The sequence below is a fragment of the Strigops habroptila genome, chromosome 22, assembly GCF_004027225.2.
Source record: "Strigops habroptila isolate Jane chromosome 22, bStrHab1.2.pri, whole genome shotgun sequence".
Classification (NCBI taxonomy): Eukaryota; Metazoa; Chordata; class Aves; order Psittaciformes; family Psittacidae; genus Strigops; species Strigops habroptila.
The window spans coordinates 544,757-557,673 of NC_044298.2; the positions used below are offsets into that span (position 1 = coordinate 544,757).

The 12,917-nt window shown below is 45.8% G+C and overlaps 1 protein-coding gene across 3 annotated transcripts in view; it reads left to right on the forward strand.

The window, feature by feature from the left end:
• The window catches only part of LOC115602804 (GON-4-like protein), a 24,878-nt gene continuing 11,961 nt past the window's right edge, over positions 1 to 12,917 (forward strand). Inside the window, exons 1-19 of one of the 3 annotated variants that reach the window (XM_030474234.1) lie at positions 1 to 268; positions 308 to 371; positions 1,882 to 2,043; positions 2,393 to 2,589; positions 3,445 to 3,519; positions 3,843 to 3,893; positions 4,267 to 4,317; positions 5,006 to 5,101; positions 5,316 to 5,420; positions 6,238 to 6,408; positions 7,064 to 7,256; positions 7,695 to 7,796; positions 8,447 to 8,487; positions 8,780 to 8,883; positions 9,939 to 10,137; positions 10,991 to 11,077; positions 11,782 to 11,953; positions 12,163 to 12,307; positions 12,487 to 12,637. In XM_030474234.1, coding sequence (XP_030330094.1) covers positions 41 to 268; positions 308 to 371; positions 1,882 to 2,043; positions 2,393 to 2,589; positions 3,445 to 3,519; positions 3,843 to 3,893; positions 4,267 to 4,317; positions 5,006 to 5,101; positions 5,316 to 5,420; positions 6,238 to 6,408; positions 7,064 to 7,256; positions 7,695 to 7,796; positions 8,447 to 8,487; positions 8,780 to 8,883; positions 9,939 to 10,137; positions 10,991 to 11,077; positions 11,782 to 11,953; positions 12,163 to 12,307; positions 12,487 to 12,637 — 2,394 coding nt within the window. In that variant the 5' untranslated portion in view covers positions 1 to 40. Of the gene's footprint in view, positions 269 to 307; positions 372 to 1,881; positions 2,044 to 2,392; positions 2,590 to 3,444; positions 3,520 to 3,842; positions 3,894 to 4,266; positions 4,318 to 5,005; positions 5,102 to 5,315; positions 5,421 to 6,237; positions 6,409 to 7,063; positions 7,257 to 7,694; positions 7,797 to 8,446; positions 8,488 to 8,779; positions 8,884 to 9,935; positions 10,138 to 10,990; positions 11,078 to 11,781; positions 11,954 to 12,162; positions 12,308 to 12,486; positions 12,638 to 12,917 lie in introns of all 3 variants that reach the window. The other 2 variants (XM_030474235.1, XM_030474233.1) reach the window with 2 other exon arrangements.

Sequence of the window (12,917 nt, forward strand, 5' to 3'; positions counted from 1 at the left end):
GCTCCGTGCGGGCGGTGCCGGGCTCCGGGCGGGCGCCGCTATGGCGCTGTCGCTGAAGATGCTGCCGTGCAAGAAGCGGAGAGCGGCGGCGGGGCCGCAGAGCCCGCGGGACGACGGGGAGCTGCCCGGTGGCTCCTCCTCCGCGGCGGGCGCTGCCGACGGCGGCTCCTCCGCCAAACTCGCGGCCCGGGCCGGTGCGCCGCCCTCCTCCGGCCCGGGCGTGTGGAGGGGCCCTGGGGAGGCCTCGCTGAAGGGCGGGAAGAGGCCCGTCGCCAGGGCGGCCCCGGGCTGCGCTCAGGAGGCGCCGGGCACGAAGGAGGCCTGCGCCCAGCTCCCCGAGGGCCTCGGCGCTCCCGAAGCGGCGGCGGAAGGTAAAGGCGGCCGGAGCGTGTCGCGGGGTGTCGGGGGCTCTCCGCACGCCATCGCCCCGGCCTCAGCCCTGTGAGCGCCTCCGCGCCGGAGCTTCCCAGCCGTGCTTATGAACCGCGGCTCCTGTGAGGGCTTCGGTTCGGTGGTGTGTGCGTTTGGGGGTTTCCTGAAGGGTTAAAGCTGAGCAGGAATCCCGCTTGCAAAGGTTGGGGGGTTTCCTCCCTTAAAACATGAGGAAACTCCTGGAGGACCCGAGCCGCTCGCCTCTGGTGCTGCTGAGCACTGAGTGCTCCCGAAGCTGCTTTGGGTTTGTTTCTTTCTTATTTCCAACCTCAGATACACAGTTGTACAAATTCACCCCCGTTTTCCCACTCTCGCCCTTGTGTTTGGTCTTTTAGGGACTGTAACAGCGAGATATTCCCCAGGTTTTCCATGAGCGCTTCCAGCCAGGCACAACAAGTGCCACAGGGGCGCTTGGATGCCTCTGCCGTGACTCTTTCCCAGAGCCGATGCGCGTAGAACTTGTGTTAACATCAAGTTCCAGCTCCGTTGTGGAACGTGGCTCTTTGAAAAGCTCGTGTGAAAAGCCCGAGTGAACTTTGCTTGCTCTGAGGCTCACTCAGTGAGAGCACGAAGCTCGTGACGGAGGTGACAGGTATTCGCCACCAAAGCCGTGCTCGGTTTGGATCTCTGGTTGTCTTTAAGCCAACTGAAATAAGTGGTTGTTCCCCCTCTCCCCACATTGCCCGGTCTCTTCTTTTTCCCTTTTCCTGGTGTACCTCTCTCTGAGCTCAACGAGACTGGAGAATTGATGTGACAAAAGCAAGCGGGTGCCTGTGGGATGTGGGGGGATCCTGGGGGCTTTTCCTCTCCATCACGATCAACACAAATAGCTTCTGGGGGGTCAGGGAGCTGGTTTTATTGGGGGGCAACATGTTAAGGCTGGCTTAAGGTGTTCATGAAACAGGAGCAATGGGTTATGCAGCCACCCCTGTCAACACTAGTGTGGTTTTAAATTGGCCTAAGGTGGCTCTGAAACTGCACCCTAAAGTTGCACGCGCTGTAACTCTAAGGTTATGGGGTGTGTAACCTTACAGTTAAGGTTACACACGCTGTGCTGTTCCAGCTATGAATAACCTGCCCGGGTGAAGGAGGGCTTCTGATTTCTGGTGCAGTTGCGTTTCTGCAACAGGGAGCACAACAACCCTGGTTTGAACAACTCATCCTTTCATGTCGTGGTTGGATCATTTGGCAGGAATGGTTTGGAGCATTGCTGTGTGAAACTGGGTGGAGGGAGCAAGACTGAATGAGCTGGAGGTGGGGATCTCTGCCTGGATTTGTTTCCAGCAGCATGTTCAGTGTGTCTGGATCACTTCCCCAGGCTAGGTTAGACTTGTGCAGTTGATTTTGAGAGATTTGCATGGGTCAGGATAAGCTTTTGGCAGCGCAGCAGCCTCTCAGCTGTGCTGTGTATGGCATAGCTGCCTCTAGCTCGGTGTATTCTGTTCGCAGGGAAAATGCCCAAGCTGTGTACAGAGGTGGAAGTGAATGCACAGAGAGATCTGTATCTGCCTGAAAACCAGTCTGCAGTGCAGGAGTCTCCAGGGAGAAGTTCTTTGCAGGTGGCTGTTAGAAATCCTGCTGTGATGAAGCCACTGAAGAGCACCAGAGCTGGTGAGGAAAATGAGGATTTGGGGCTGTTTGCTACTTAAAACGCCTCCTTGTGGGAAAGGGCTAAAAAGGCGTCTGAGACCATTCTGTAAACTCAATCCAGTAGAGATGGCAAATTCATAACCTTTATTTGCTTGATGGGCTCACTCTTGCAGAGTTTGAATCCATCATTCAAACATTCAGATTCACTTCTGGTTCTTCTGGCCGTTTGCATTTGGTGATCTCCTCTTGAAAAGCTGCTGTTGCTTCAGTACCTGCAGAGTTCTAGCTGCTGGGTTTTGGGGGTGTTAAATCAGGAGGTACTGCATGTGAAGTATCTGCAGGTTTAGATTCCACGATTGTTCATTTTCAGAGGAGCAAGATGGAGAGGATATTGAAAAAAGGAAGAGGAGGAGGAAGGCAACCAAACGGAAAAGAGAAGGGAAAAGTCAAGAGGAGGAGGGATCTTTGTCTTGTGACATCAAGCTAGATGATACCCTTGATCGCACCTTAGAAGATGGAGCGAAGCAACACAACCTGACAGTTGTCAACGTGAGAAACATCCTGCATGTGAGTGTGGAGGGATGCGGCAGGGAGTGAAGTGCTCAGCTTTGTAAGGAAGTGCGCTCTAGACTTTAGTACGGTGCTAATGTGTGTGTGTGGGTTTGCTTTGCTTTGGCTTGGGTTTGTTTTGTGCAGCTAGTGTTGCAGTCCAGGGCATCTCGAGGATTTCCCCTTTTTGCCATCCCTGTGGCACACAAACTGGAGACTGTCACGATTCTTTCAGGCAGAGCCACCGGCTGATTCTGTGCAAGTGCCATAAATGAAATCTGTCTCTGTCACATGGCACTGTGTGGGGGCTGTAAATAGCTCAGAGTCGCCTACCTTCCCTGGAACCTTCTGGTGGCGTTCGGGAGATGGAGTCACAGGCTCTCTTCTGCCTTCCTTTGAAATCTAGAAAATGTTGTCTGAAATGGTGGAGCACAGTGGTTCAAGAGTGGATCATTCTGTGCTTTCTCTACAGAATGAGACCCTTACTCTTTTGGAAGCATGTCAGTGCTTCAGGATTTCAGTTTGCTGGTGCTGCCTCATGGCAGCATTTCACATGTGTCTGGGAGATTTTCCTCGTGACGTGGCACGAAGGAAGGGGAACTGGGGTGGGCTTTTCCTTCAACTATTTTCTTTCCTTCTGCTGGGAATCTATTCTGTGGAACATTCCCGGAGAACGTGGTGCAGATGTTTTGATCACTCCTTATGCTTACTTCATATTCTCTTGTCCAATCTTTCTTTGTTCTTGTGTAATTACAAAGTATATCGTACACTGAGTATTTCTCCATCGTGTTTCTAACTAGTTCATTTTAGCCTTAAGTTTGTTTCTTCTTAACAAACACTGTAAAAGATCCTTTTTTGTGTGTGTTCCTGTAGGAAGTGATCACAAATGAGCATGTGGTTGCCATGATGAAAGCAGCCATCAGTGAGACAGAAGATATACCTTTGTTTGTAAGTATGAAAGGGTTTCAGTTGTTGCAAATGCATGACACCTTCACCAGTCTATCATCTGGGCCCATGATGTGGTATGGAGAGAATAGGTAGTGCCATAATTGATGTTTCACTACCACTTGGATGAAGTGAGTAGTGTCTGTGTATGAGTGTAAATGAGAAACAGGGTTATGAGGGGTTATTTTTGATGTCACTCTGATCATGCCTAAAAGGTGATGAATTTCAAGAAGAGAAAAGCCTTGTAGTGAAGAGTTGCTGGGGAAAAGTTTGCAGTTAAGAAAAACAGCTCAATAGGTTGCTGTTGTCTTCTTTTAAACTCTCAGGAGCCCAAAATGACTCGTTCCAAACTGAAGGAGGTTGTGGAGAAAGGAGTGGTAAGTGTGTCATCTGCTTCTCCTATTGCACGCCCCGCGCCCAAATGGTTTTGATAGTTGAGTCTTCTAAGAAAAGTGTAACGTGTGCTTTTATGGGATTTATTCTTCATGTGGAAAAATAAGTTAAAGCAATATAAAACTTGTAGATGGGCAGAATAGAAGCAGGTCAAAGTTAGAAAATGCAGTGAATTGGCAGTATCCTGAAGTTATTGCTGTGGGGATCACAGGGGCAGTTCAGAAAGTCTTTGTTTGGAGCCTGACATTACTTGGAGAGCAAGGCCTCAAGCTCAAGTACTGACTTGATGTAACAGATGATCTAAGCTGTGCAAACCATGCTCTTCAGAGACAGCTAAAGTGCTTTTGCTATCTTTAGGTGATTCCAACATGGAATATTTCTCCAATTAAGAAGGCAAATGAGGTGAAGGTAAGTGAACTACTGCTGGGAAATGGGAGACTGTGCTAGAGGCACCCTGAAAGCAAGGAATCTCTTGAAGGGGTGGAGCAGATTCATGTCTAACATGGCCAATACGGTGACGAGGAGCATTGCAAACAGGACAGGGCAGTTAACATAGCAGTGGGTGCACAGAGGGCCCAAAAGAGCTGCCCTCAGGGGAAGACAATGTGATGAGGTGACGACATGCCACGGGGATGTCTTTTCAGCTTCCCACATTGGTCCTGCAGCAGCATGAAACTTCTGATGGTGAACGTTAGTGCCCAGACCTCATGTTCTATGCGTGTAGGACTGTCTGGGAACACAGCCTGGATCTCGGGCCCTTTTTTACCTGCCCCAAAAGATTTATTATCTAGGTGTAGGCCCGATCCAGCAGTGTGGCAGGCGGGAATGACCGTTCAGGTCCTAGAAACATCTTTCCGATAGTGTCTGTTCATGCAGTGTTTCCATCCTACAAATCTAAATAATTTGTGCCCATTCCTGTACCTTTTAAACCATTTCCTTTGCTTTACCACTTGTACTTCAGTGATTTCTTTGGTTTCTTCTGCCTTTCTCAGCATTTTCCTTCCTCTCTGAGCTTCAGGGTGTTTCCTCAGCTGGAAATCTTAGATCTGGCAGTGCAACTCGCCTGTCAAAAGTTGCCACTTCTGTTCTGTTGCAGCCTCCTCAGTTTGTGGACATTCCTCTTGAGGAAGATGATTCGTCTGATGAAGAATACCAGCCTGAGGATGAGGATGAGGACGAGACTGCAGAAGAGGTAAATGCAACTTGGACAAAGGTGTGTTGTGTTGAGCACGGAGCTGTCTGCATGTTTGAGGCAGTAGAATGCTCTTTATTTTGACACTTGTAAGTTGTCCCAGACCTTCTAGTAATCTTTCTTCAATGCCATATTATTCATTCGACTAAAAAAGAGTCTTTGGAATATGAGTTGAAGCAGTGTTTGACTGCCTTCTGCATCTTTTGTGCTGTAGAGCTTACTGGAAAGTGATGTAGAGAGCACTGCTTCTTCTCCTCGGGGAGCAAAGCGATCTAGGACGAGGCGATCCTCCGATGAAGAGGGAGGGACACTCTGCGAGGTAATTGCTTTCTTTAGAAACAACTTTGAGTCTTTATTCCTAAGCTATTAATGCAAAGGCAAAAAGACATCTTAGTGCTTCAAGTTGTGGTGTGGTGCAGGTGCTGTGTGCCTTTAGGTTCCCTCTGCAGCGGTTCCTGCCTAAGCAGCGAAGTGCAACCCTTGCAGAAAGAGCTTAGTCTAAAATAAACACAGTTACTTGAAAGAGCACTGGCAATGGAAACAAGAGGCTCTTCTCAGATGATAATTGTTTTTCTGCTAATGTTTGAGAGGAGTGCAGGGGAATTGCTTTCTGTGCTCGGCTTAGGAGGAGGAAGTGGCGCTGACAAAAGCAGAAGGGTTATTTTTGGGGACTGTACGCGCTGTTAAATCAGGAGGAGTACGTGCAGTGTGGTGAGAGTTGAGTATCAACAGACAAGAATGAGAAAGCACCTGTGGGAGCTGACCACTGCCACTGGAACTGGAGAAAGAGCAATCATGTATTGATATTTCCACGTTCTGCTTGCCATGGGTTTGCTTTTGGGAGGGTTGGGAGTGTGCCACAATTACCAGTGTTCAGGTTTATCAGCTCTAGTAATGTTGAGGCTGATATTCAGCTCTTCCAAATGTCTTCTTTCCTGCAAGTCTTTTCAAGAGTGAATTTATTTGTACTTTGTGGAAGTCAGAGTGGGTGTAGGATGGAGAATCCCTTTTCTTCTGTGAAGCGTTTCTCTCATTTCTGTTGTGTTAGGCTCTGGTCAAGCAGGTAGAGACTTACTCTGTCCTGGTTTTATCTAGAACATACATTTCCCTTTTAACACAAAGGCCTTTTTAATTAGATGGAAAAGGTCACTACGCCTGTTGTTAGACATATTAGTGCTGAAGTAGTTCCCATGGGACCTCCACCACCTCCTAAACCAAAGCAAAACAAAGACAGCACGTTCATGGAGAAGCTGCATGCAGTGGATGAAGAACTGGCTTCAAGCCCAGTATGCATGGATTCCTACCAGGTACTGGTTTGGGGATACTATAATAGTGTGGGTTTAGTTTGAGTTCTCTGCTGTTACTTTCACTGCATTCTGCTCTTGTTTTATAACTCTGAATAGTAAGTTGAATCTCCACAGTGTGTAGGACGCCAGCTCTGTGAGAGAATAAAGGCAGCTGTTAGTAAAATGGTGTTGGTGACGTATACTTCTAGTTTCTTGTGTTGTAACTACACTTTCTGTTTCTGCTTCTAACTCCCACTAGCATTGTTTTGGCTGTTAAGTGTAATGCTGTGACATTTACATGACTAATGAAGATAGTTTGCCTTTTGAAAGCTAACCTGGCAGCTTAGTTGTGCTTTGCAGGCAAGTCTGTAGTAACCCCTGAGGAAGCTGGTTGTAAAGAGAACATTGTTTCATCGTAATAGTGAGAAAAATAGTGCAAGTGGGGATTGCTGCTTTGGGAGCAGATAAGAATTTATCTGCTAAATGAACAAGAATATATTTACCACCAATAGCAGTTTAATAGCAATAGCAAAAGTTTGGCTTTCTCAGACTACCAAAGCAAAGGATTCTTTGTGTCAGGAATCCAATATTTTTGGTATTGGGATTTTTTGGCTGCCAGAGAAACTGGGAAAAGCAGAGACTTGTAATTCCATTGTGGTTTTCCTTCACCTTTCAGTCTCTGGACGACAGCCTCATTGCCTTCCGAACCCGATCCAAGAGACCACTGAAGGATGTTCCTCTTGGCCAGCTGGAGGCTGAGCTCCGAGCCCCAGATATCACACCTGATATGTATGATCCTAACACGGCAGATGATGAAGAATGGAAAAGGTGGCTTGGAGGACTCATGAACGATGACGTGGAGAATGAAGGTAACCATCAATAAATGTATGTGTTTCAGCCCTTAATCCATCCTGCTGCATCATGAAGCTGAGCACTGATACACCTGAATCTATTGTGTCATGCTTCTTGTTAGCACATGACTTGTTTTGGTAAAAACAACTGGTTTTGCTCTTTGAGAAGAACCAAGAACAAGCTTTGGGACTTGACTTCCTTTTGTCCTCAATTTACCAGTTGCTTACAGTTGTGCACGTTGAATGTATAAAGCACAAATGGAAATACTACTACTTCAGTCTTTCTAAATCGAGCTGAAACTCAGGCGACAGAGAATGAATTCACCTTTTCTAAGTGGAAATGGCCACAAATAAGGATGCTCTTTGTGTCGGGTCAGGCAGTAAACAAACTGCTTCTGCTCCTGGCAACTGGGCTTGGGGCAGGGTAATGATGTTTCAAAACATGCTTCTTATTAGATGAAGCAGATGATGATGATGACCCTGAGTACAATTTCCTGGAAGATCTGGATGAACCAGATACAGAAGACTTCAGAAATGATCGTGCTGTGAGAATTACAAGTAAGTCCTTTGGGAATCACACCTCCTTTCTTGTTAGGATTAGTAATTCACTGTGAGAAGTGTTTTGTTGCAAAGATTTTTGCTGTGTAGGCTGGCTAAAAAAAACCCTGCATGCTGACTGAAGAGCTTTCCTCTGCAAAGCTGCCTTTCTGTGCATCCATGGAAGGCTCTGGCCAGAGCTGCTGTGCTGTCAAATGCAACTTTACTCCATAGCAGAGGCTGAAGAATAATCCTTAGGTGCTAGTAGAGTCTTTCATAAAGCTTCAGCCAATGCAGAATTGAATGCTTGCCCTGTGACTTGAGTGTAGTTAAATGTTCTCCAAATCCTTTCAATCTTCAAGCTAGTTTTATAAACATACCACTTTCCATCTTCTCAACAAAGCACACTGGGTTTAGGACTTATCACAGGTTAACTTTTCACCTTAATTCTGGAAATGAGCTTTTATATTCCATTTTTGATTCAGAACAGTCTCAGCTGAAGCTTTCTGGGGTCCAGCATTAAAAAGGAGTGTAATATCAGGGGGGTTTCCTTCTTGGTCCTTTCTTTGCAAGAGGAAGGTTTTGCTTTTCAAGAGAGATTCCTTAAATGACTTGATATTATGAGTGTTTTTTGGAAAAGAAATCTTCATGCTTTTTAATTTTACTTGCAGAAAAGGAAGTGAATGAACTGATGGAGGAGCTCTTTGAGACAGTAAGTGATAAATTGGGTATAGCACTGAAGAACAGATCTTTCTCAGCTCTTTAAAGCCATAAAGGGCTGGTCTCAGGAAGATGCTTAGTGCTGACTATGTGCAAAGGGGTCCTATTGTGCAAGTGTCATTTTTAGCCATGGGAAGGAACATGCATAGGAACTTCCTTAAATCCCTGCAGATGAATGTGTGTGCTAAGAGGATCATCATGAGCTGTATCAGCTAAAGGCAGTTGTTGGCAAATGTGCTACTTGAGCTTTCTGTTCCTGAGTGCTGCTACGTGTTTGCTCTCAGTTTCAGGATGAGATGGGCTTCTCCAACATGGAAGATGAAGGTCCAGAAGATGAAGATAATGTTACAGAGTCGCGGCCAAACTTCAATACACCCCAGGCACTTCGGTAGGATCAATGGTTATGGTTGGAAAATTACACTGTTCTGCTAAAAAGCCTGTGGTTACCTGCAGCTTTCCTGTGCCATCCCCCAGTGAGGTAATGCCTGTTCAGCACGGGCCACTGCTTGATGACAAGAAACTTGAGGAGCTGGTTTGGCCAAGTGTCACCTTGCCTTTTAAGTAAATAGCTTGGATGTAATGGTGGCCTTTTGTGAGGAAAGACTGCTTAATATAGCTGAGGCCTAGGGCTGAGATGCTGATAAAGTTTGGAAGTTGGCTTTTGAGGGTTTTTGGGATGGGTTATGCTTGAAACAGTGACTTGGAAGAGGAAGGGTCTAAAGCATTTCTTTCTAGGTCAATCTGTTTAACCACTTACAGAAAGTGGCTGAGGGTGAACTGCAGCATGAATGGTGTCTCCTTGTTTATGGGGCAGATCAGCTCAAGATCAAGCTGCATCTGTTTGGGAAAGGAGCTAAAATGAAGGCTGGAGTTCCTTGATGCTCTCTCTGGGATGAGCAGTACCAGAGGGGAGTGCAGCAACTCTTAAACCAGCTACAGACTAAAAGCAGGGAAACTTGATGCTCTCTCTTACTATTTGTATGATTTGTCTTTTGACAATAGCTGCTTGTATGAATCTGTCTTTGGTGGGCAGGTCTCCCAGTTGCTTCTTCCCCAGTTTTATCTGTATACAAGATTCTTCAAGTTATTTCGTGGCAAAATCTGGATTTGCCAGGTTTATTGTTGCTTTTAGGATACCTTGCATTAGAAGCATCATTAAATAGGGTTGCTTCTAGTGTCTTGTAGATTATCTTAGATCCTGACTGGTGTTGAGGGTATCTGAGCACTTGAGTGGAACACAGGTTGGGAATGGTGGACAAGACTGTTCTCTGGCCTTGAATTAAACAGTTGAAGAACTCCATGAGTGCTGTGGTAGATTAAAAGATCTCTGGGATAAACCAAGGGGTGATAGTTCTTAAACTGTGCATCCCAGACACAGGGTAAAATACTCTAAATGTGACTGGTTATTCAATCATATACTTATTCTGGTTTGGTCTCAACCAGATTTGAAGAGCCTCTGGCCAATTTACTGAACGAACAACACCGGACGGTGAAGGAGCAACTTGAGCAGTTGAGAATGAAGAAGTCCTCCATTAAACCACCCCAGGAGATGGAAAAATCAAAACCTCAGAATGAGAAGCCTCTCCAGAGCCTTGTTCTGGACAGTGGGCAAAGAAAGAGGCTCCAGCAGCAAATGCAGCAGGTAATGAAGTGTTACCTGGTCTGGCCTCAGGAGTATTTGCTGGATACTGTAGGGGCAGGGAAAGACAATGGTCCAGCAAGCATGTGGGTGTGCTTCCTTAGAGAAATGAGTTGGAAAAGCTGCGTTTGGAGCTGGAGCTCTTCTAGGTGATGTTTGTATGCCCAAATCCACTGAAAGACAATTGGAATCGAATGTGCAAAGTAGACCTTATGTCTTGGCACCGTTCTGACGTGAGAGAGCTGCCTAGGCCATGTTTGAATTCTCACTGTAATCTGTCAAAATCCTCTGTTGTCACCAACTTCTCTGTTACTTTCTGAGAATATTACCCTGGATGTATTTTGGATTCTCCCACCACACAAAACTGTGTAGAAATGAAGTTTGAACACATCTTGGTCTGTGGCAGGAAGGAAGGGGGACAGGCCTCTCCAACACAAGCTAAAGAAATGGATCTTGCATTAGATGTGTAGGGTACATGTTTTGCTTCTTCAGCTGCAGAGCAAGATGTGTGGTGTCTGTGTGCACATGGGCAGTTCTGGTAGATGAAGTCATTGTTTCTGAAGACCTACTTAAGTGTTTAATTAGAAACAAATACTATTTCTGTATTGATCATTTGACTTCAGTGCTGGGAAACTGCCCAAAGACTTGAACAGATGATGTGTTCAGAATCTGTGTAAGAACGGATATTCAAGTTTCCCCTCAGCTTTCTATTGCTTAAAAAATTATGTGAAGTCCGAATGTGATTTTTGGGGTGCTCAGGAGATATTTCTTGTGCCTCTATACTTGTGCTTTCCAGTTTCTTGGATTTCTGATCCACTGAAAACAAACCCCCATTTGTCTGATTTTATTCTTCAAGCATGTTCAGCTTCTGACTCAAATCCATCTCCTCGCAAGTTCCAACCCTGCTTTAAGTTCAGAGGCCAGTACCACCAGGATGTTTTTGGTAAGGATATGTCTCAAATCAGAGCTAAAATGAATGTTAATGACTGCTGCTTACTGGAGATATTTAGAGAGATTAATTTATTGATGCCCTTAAATGAAACTACCACTCACTAAGGGGATGATGTTGTAAGCCTACTACGAACATTCTCAGTACTTAGAGAAATCGTTCACATTGTGCTCTCTAATAACAGTGCTTTGAATTGGTATCTTTGTCATTTTTCTAAGTGTTTCCTGGGAATTACTGAAAAGAAAGCTCAAAAAATAGAGTTTCTGTAATTAGTGACATTCTGTGACCTTGAAAGGTTCTGGCAAGTGGAGGAATAAAAAAACCTGTTAAACTATTCCTCTGTTCCTACATTGGTAAGGCTCAAAAAGAAGACCTGTAACACTCTCCTTTTTTATGCCTGTCACTTTGCCAGCTTGTATTTAGAATCACAGGATGGTTTGGGTTGAAGGGACCTTAAAGCTCATCCACTCCAGTCCCTGATGAAGGCCCCTCTCCAGCATCCCTGTAGCCCCCTTCAGACACTGGAAGCTGCTCTGAGCTCTCCACGCATCTTCTCTTCTCCAGGCTGAGCATCCTCAATGTTCTCAGCCTGTCTTCATCCGAGAGGAACTTTCTTGCACTATTGCATGACACGTATTTTTCTTCACCTTCCATTTGAAGGCCCCTTGGTTTATGTTTCTCTGTGTTTCACTTGGCAGAGTGAGCTCGGGAACTTCGCTCGTAGCTCCACGCTCCTTCGCCTGTCCTTCAACCCGAAGTTTCAGACCATGTTCCAACCCTGCAACTTGAAGGGAGCACTGCAGCTCATTGAAGATTTTCATGCCCAAGTCCAAGTTGACTGGAGCCCTCGCAAAGCTGTGAAGAAGAGCGGTGAGTATCTGAAGGGAGAAGACATGGGAAGGTGTTTACAGCGAGAGTTATTTCATGCTGTGCACCCTCCAGATGAGAGATGGTTCAGGCTGCTCTTTGGAATGAATTTACTTGGATTTTGTGAGGTATTTTTCCATAAATCCCCCCTCTTCATTGACTGCCTTTTTGCTGCTTCAACTTGCACCACAGTAAGTTAATTCTTTTCACAGCCAACGAATTCCCATGTTTACCAAAGCAAGTGGCATGGATTTTGGCAACAAGGAGAGTCTTTATGTACCCTGAGTTACTGCCAGTATGTTCCTTGAAAGCAAACCCTCCACGGGACAAGATTATCTTCACCAAGGCAGAGGACAAGTAAGTGCTTAGAATTGTTGAAGGAAATGCACACTAATGGGGTTGCTTTGCTAAGGAGAAGTTCTAGGATGCAAACTTTGGGGATAGCTGCGTACTGTGTAACAGCACATCCAAATAGCAATCTGCCATCCTGTCTAAAAAGCTTTTTCTCTTCCCTCTCCCCTTTTTTCCTCCTTCAGTTTATTAGCTTTAGGTTTGAAACACTTTGAAGGGACAGAGTTCCCAAAGCCTTTGATCAGCAAATATCTCTTGCCAACAAAAACTGCCCACCAGCTCACAGTGAGGATCAAGAACCTCAACATGAACCGAGCCCCCGATAACATCATCAGAGTAAGTGTTGCCTTCAGCTTACGGGTTGGTATCTCTCAGCTCTGTATGTCTGCTGATTTGTTGTACAGGAGGAGATGTGCTGTTTGTTCCAAGGATCATTTTGTGTCTGCACTCTATTTTCTTTGAAGAAAATGTCATCTTTTTATTAGCAATGAGGATTTCTTCAAAAAGACCTCATCCTCTGGGCTGTGCAAGTACTGCTCTTACTGTTTGGACTCTAAAGAGACCAGTTCTTGCAGACAGTCCAACTGTGGCTTCAGTAATCCTGACAAATTCATAC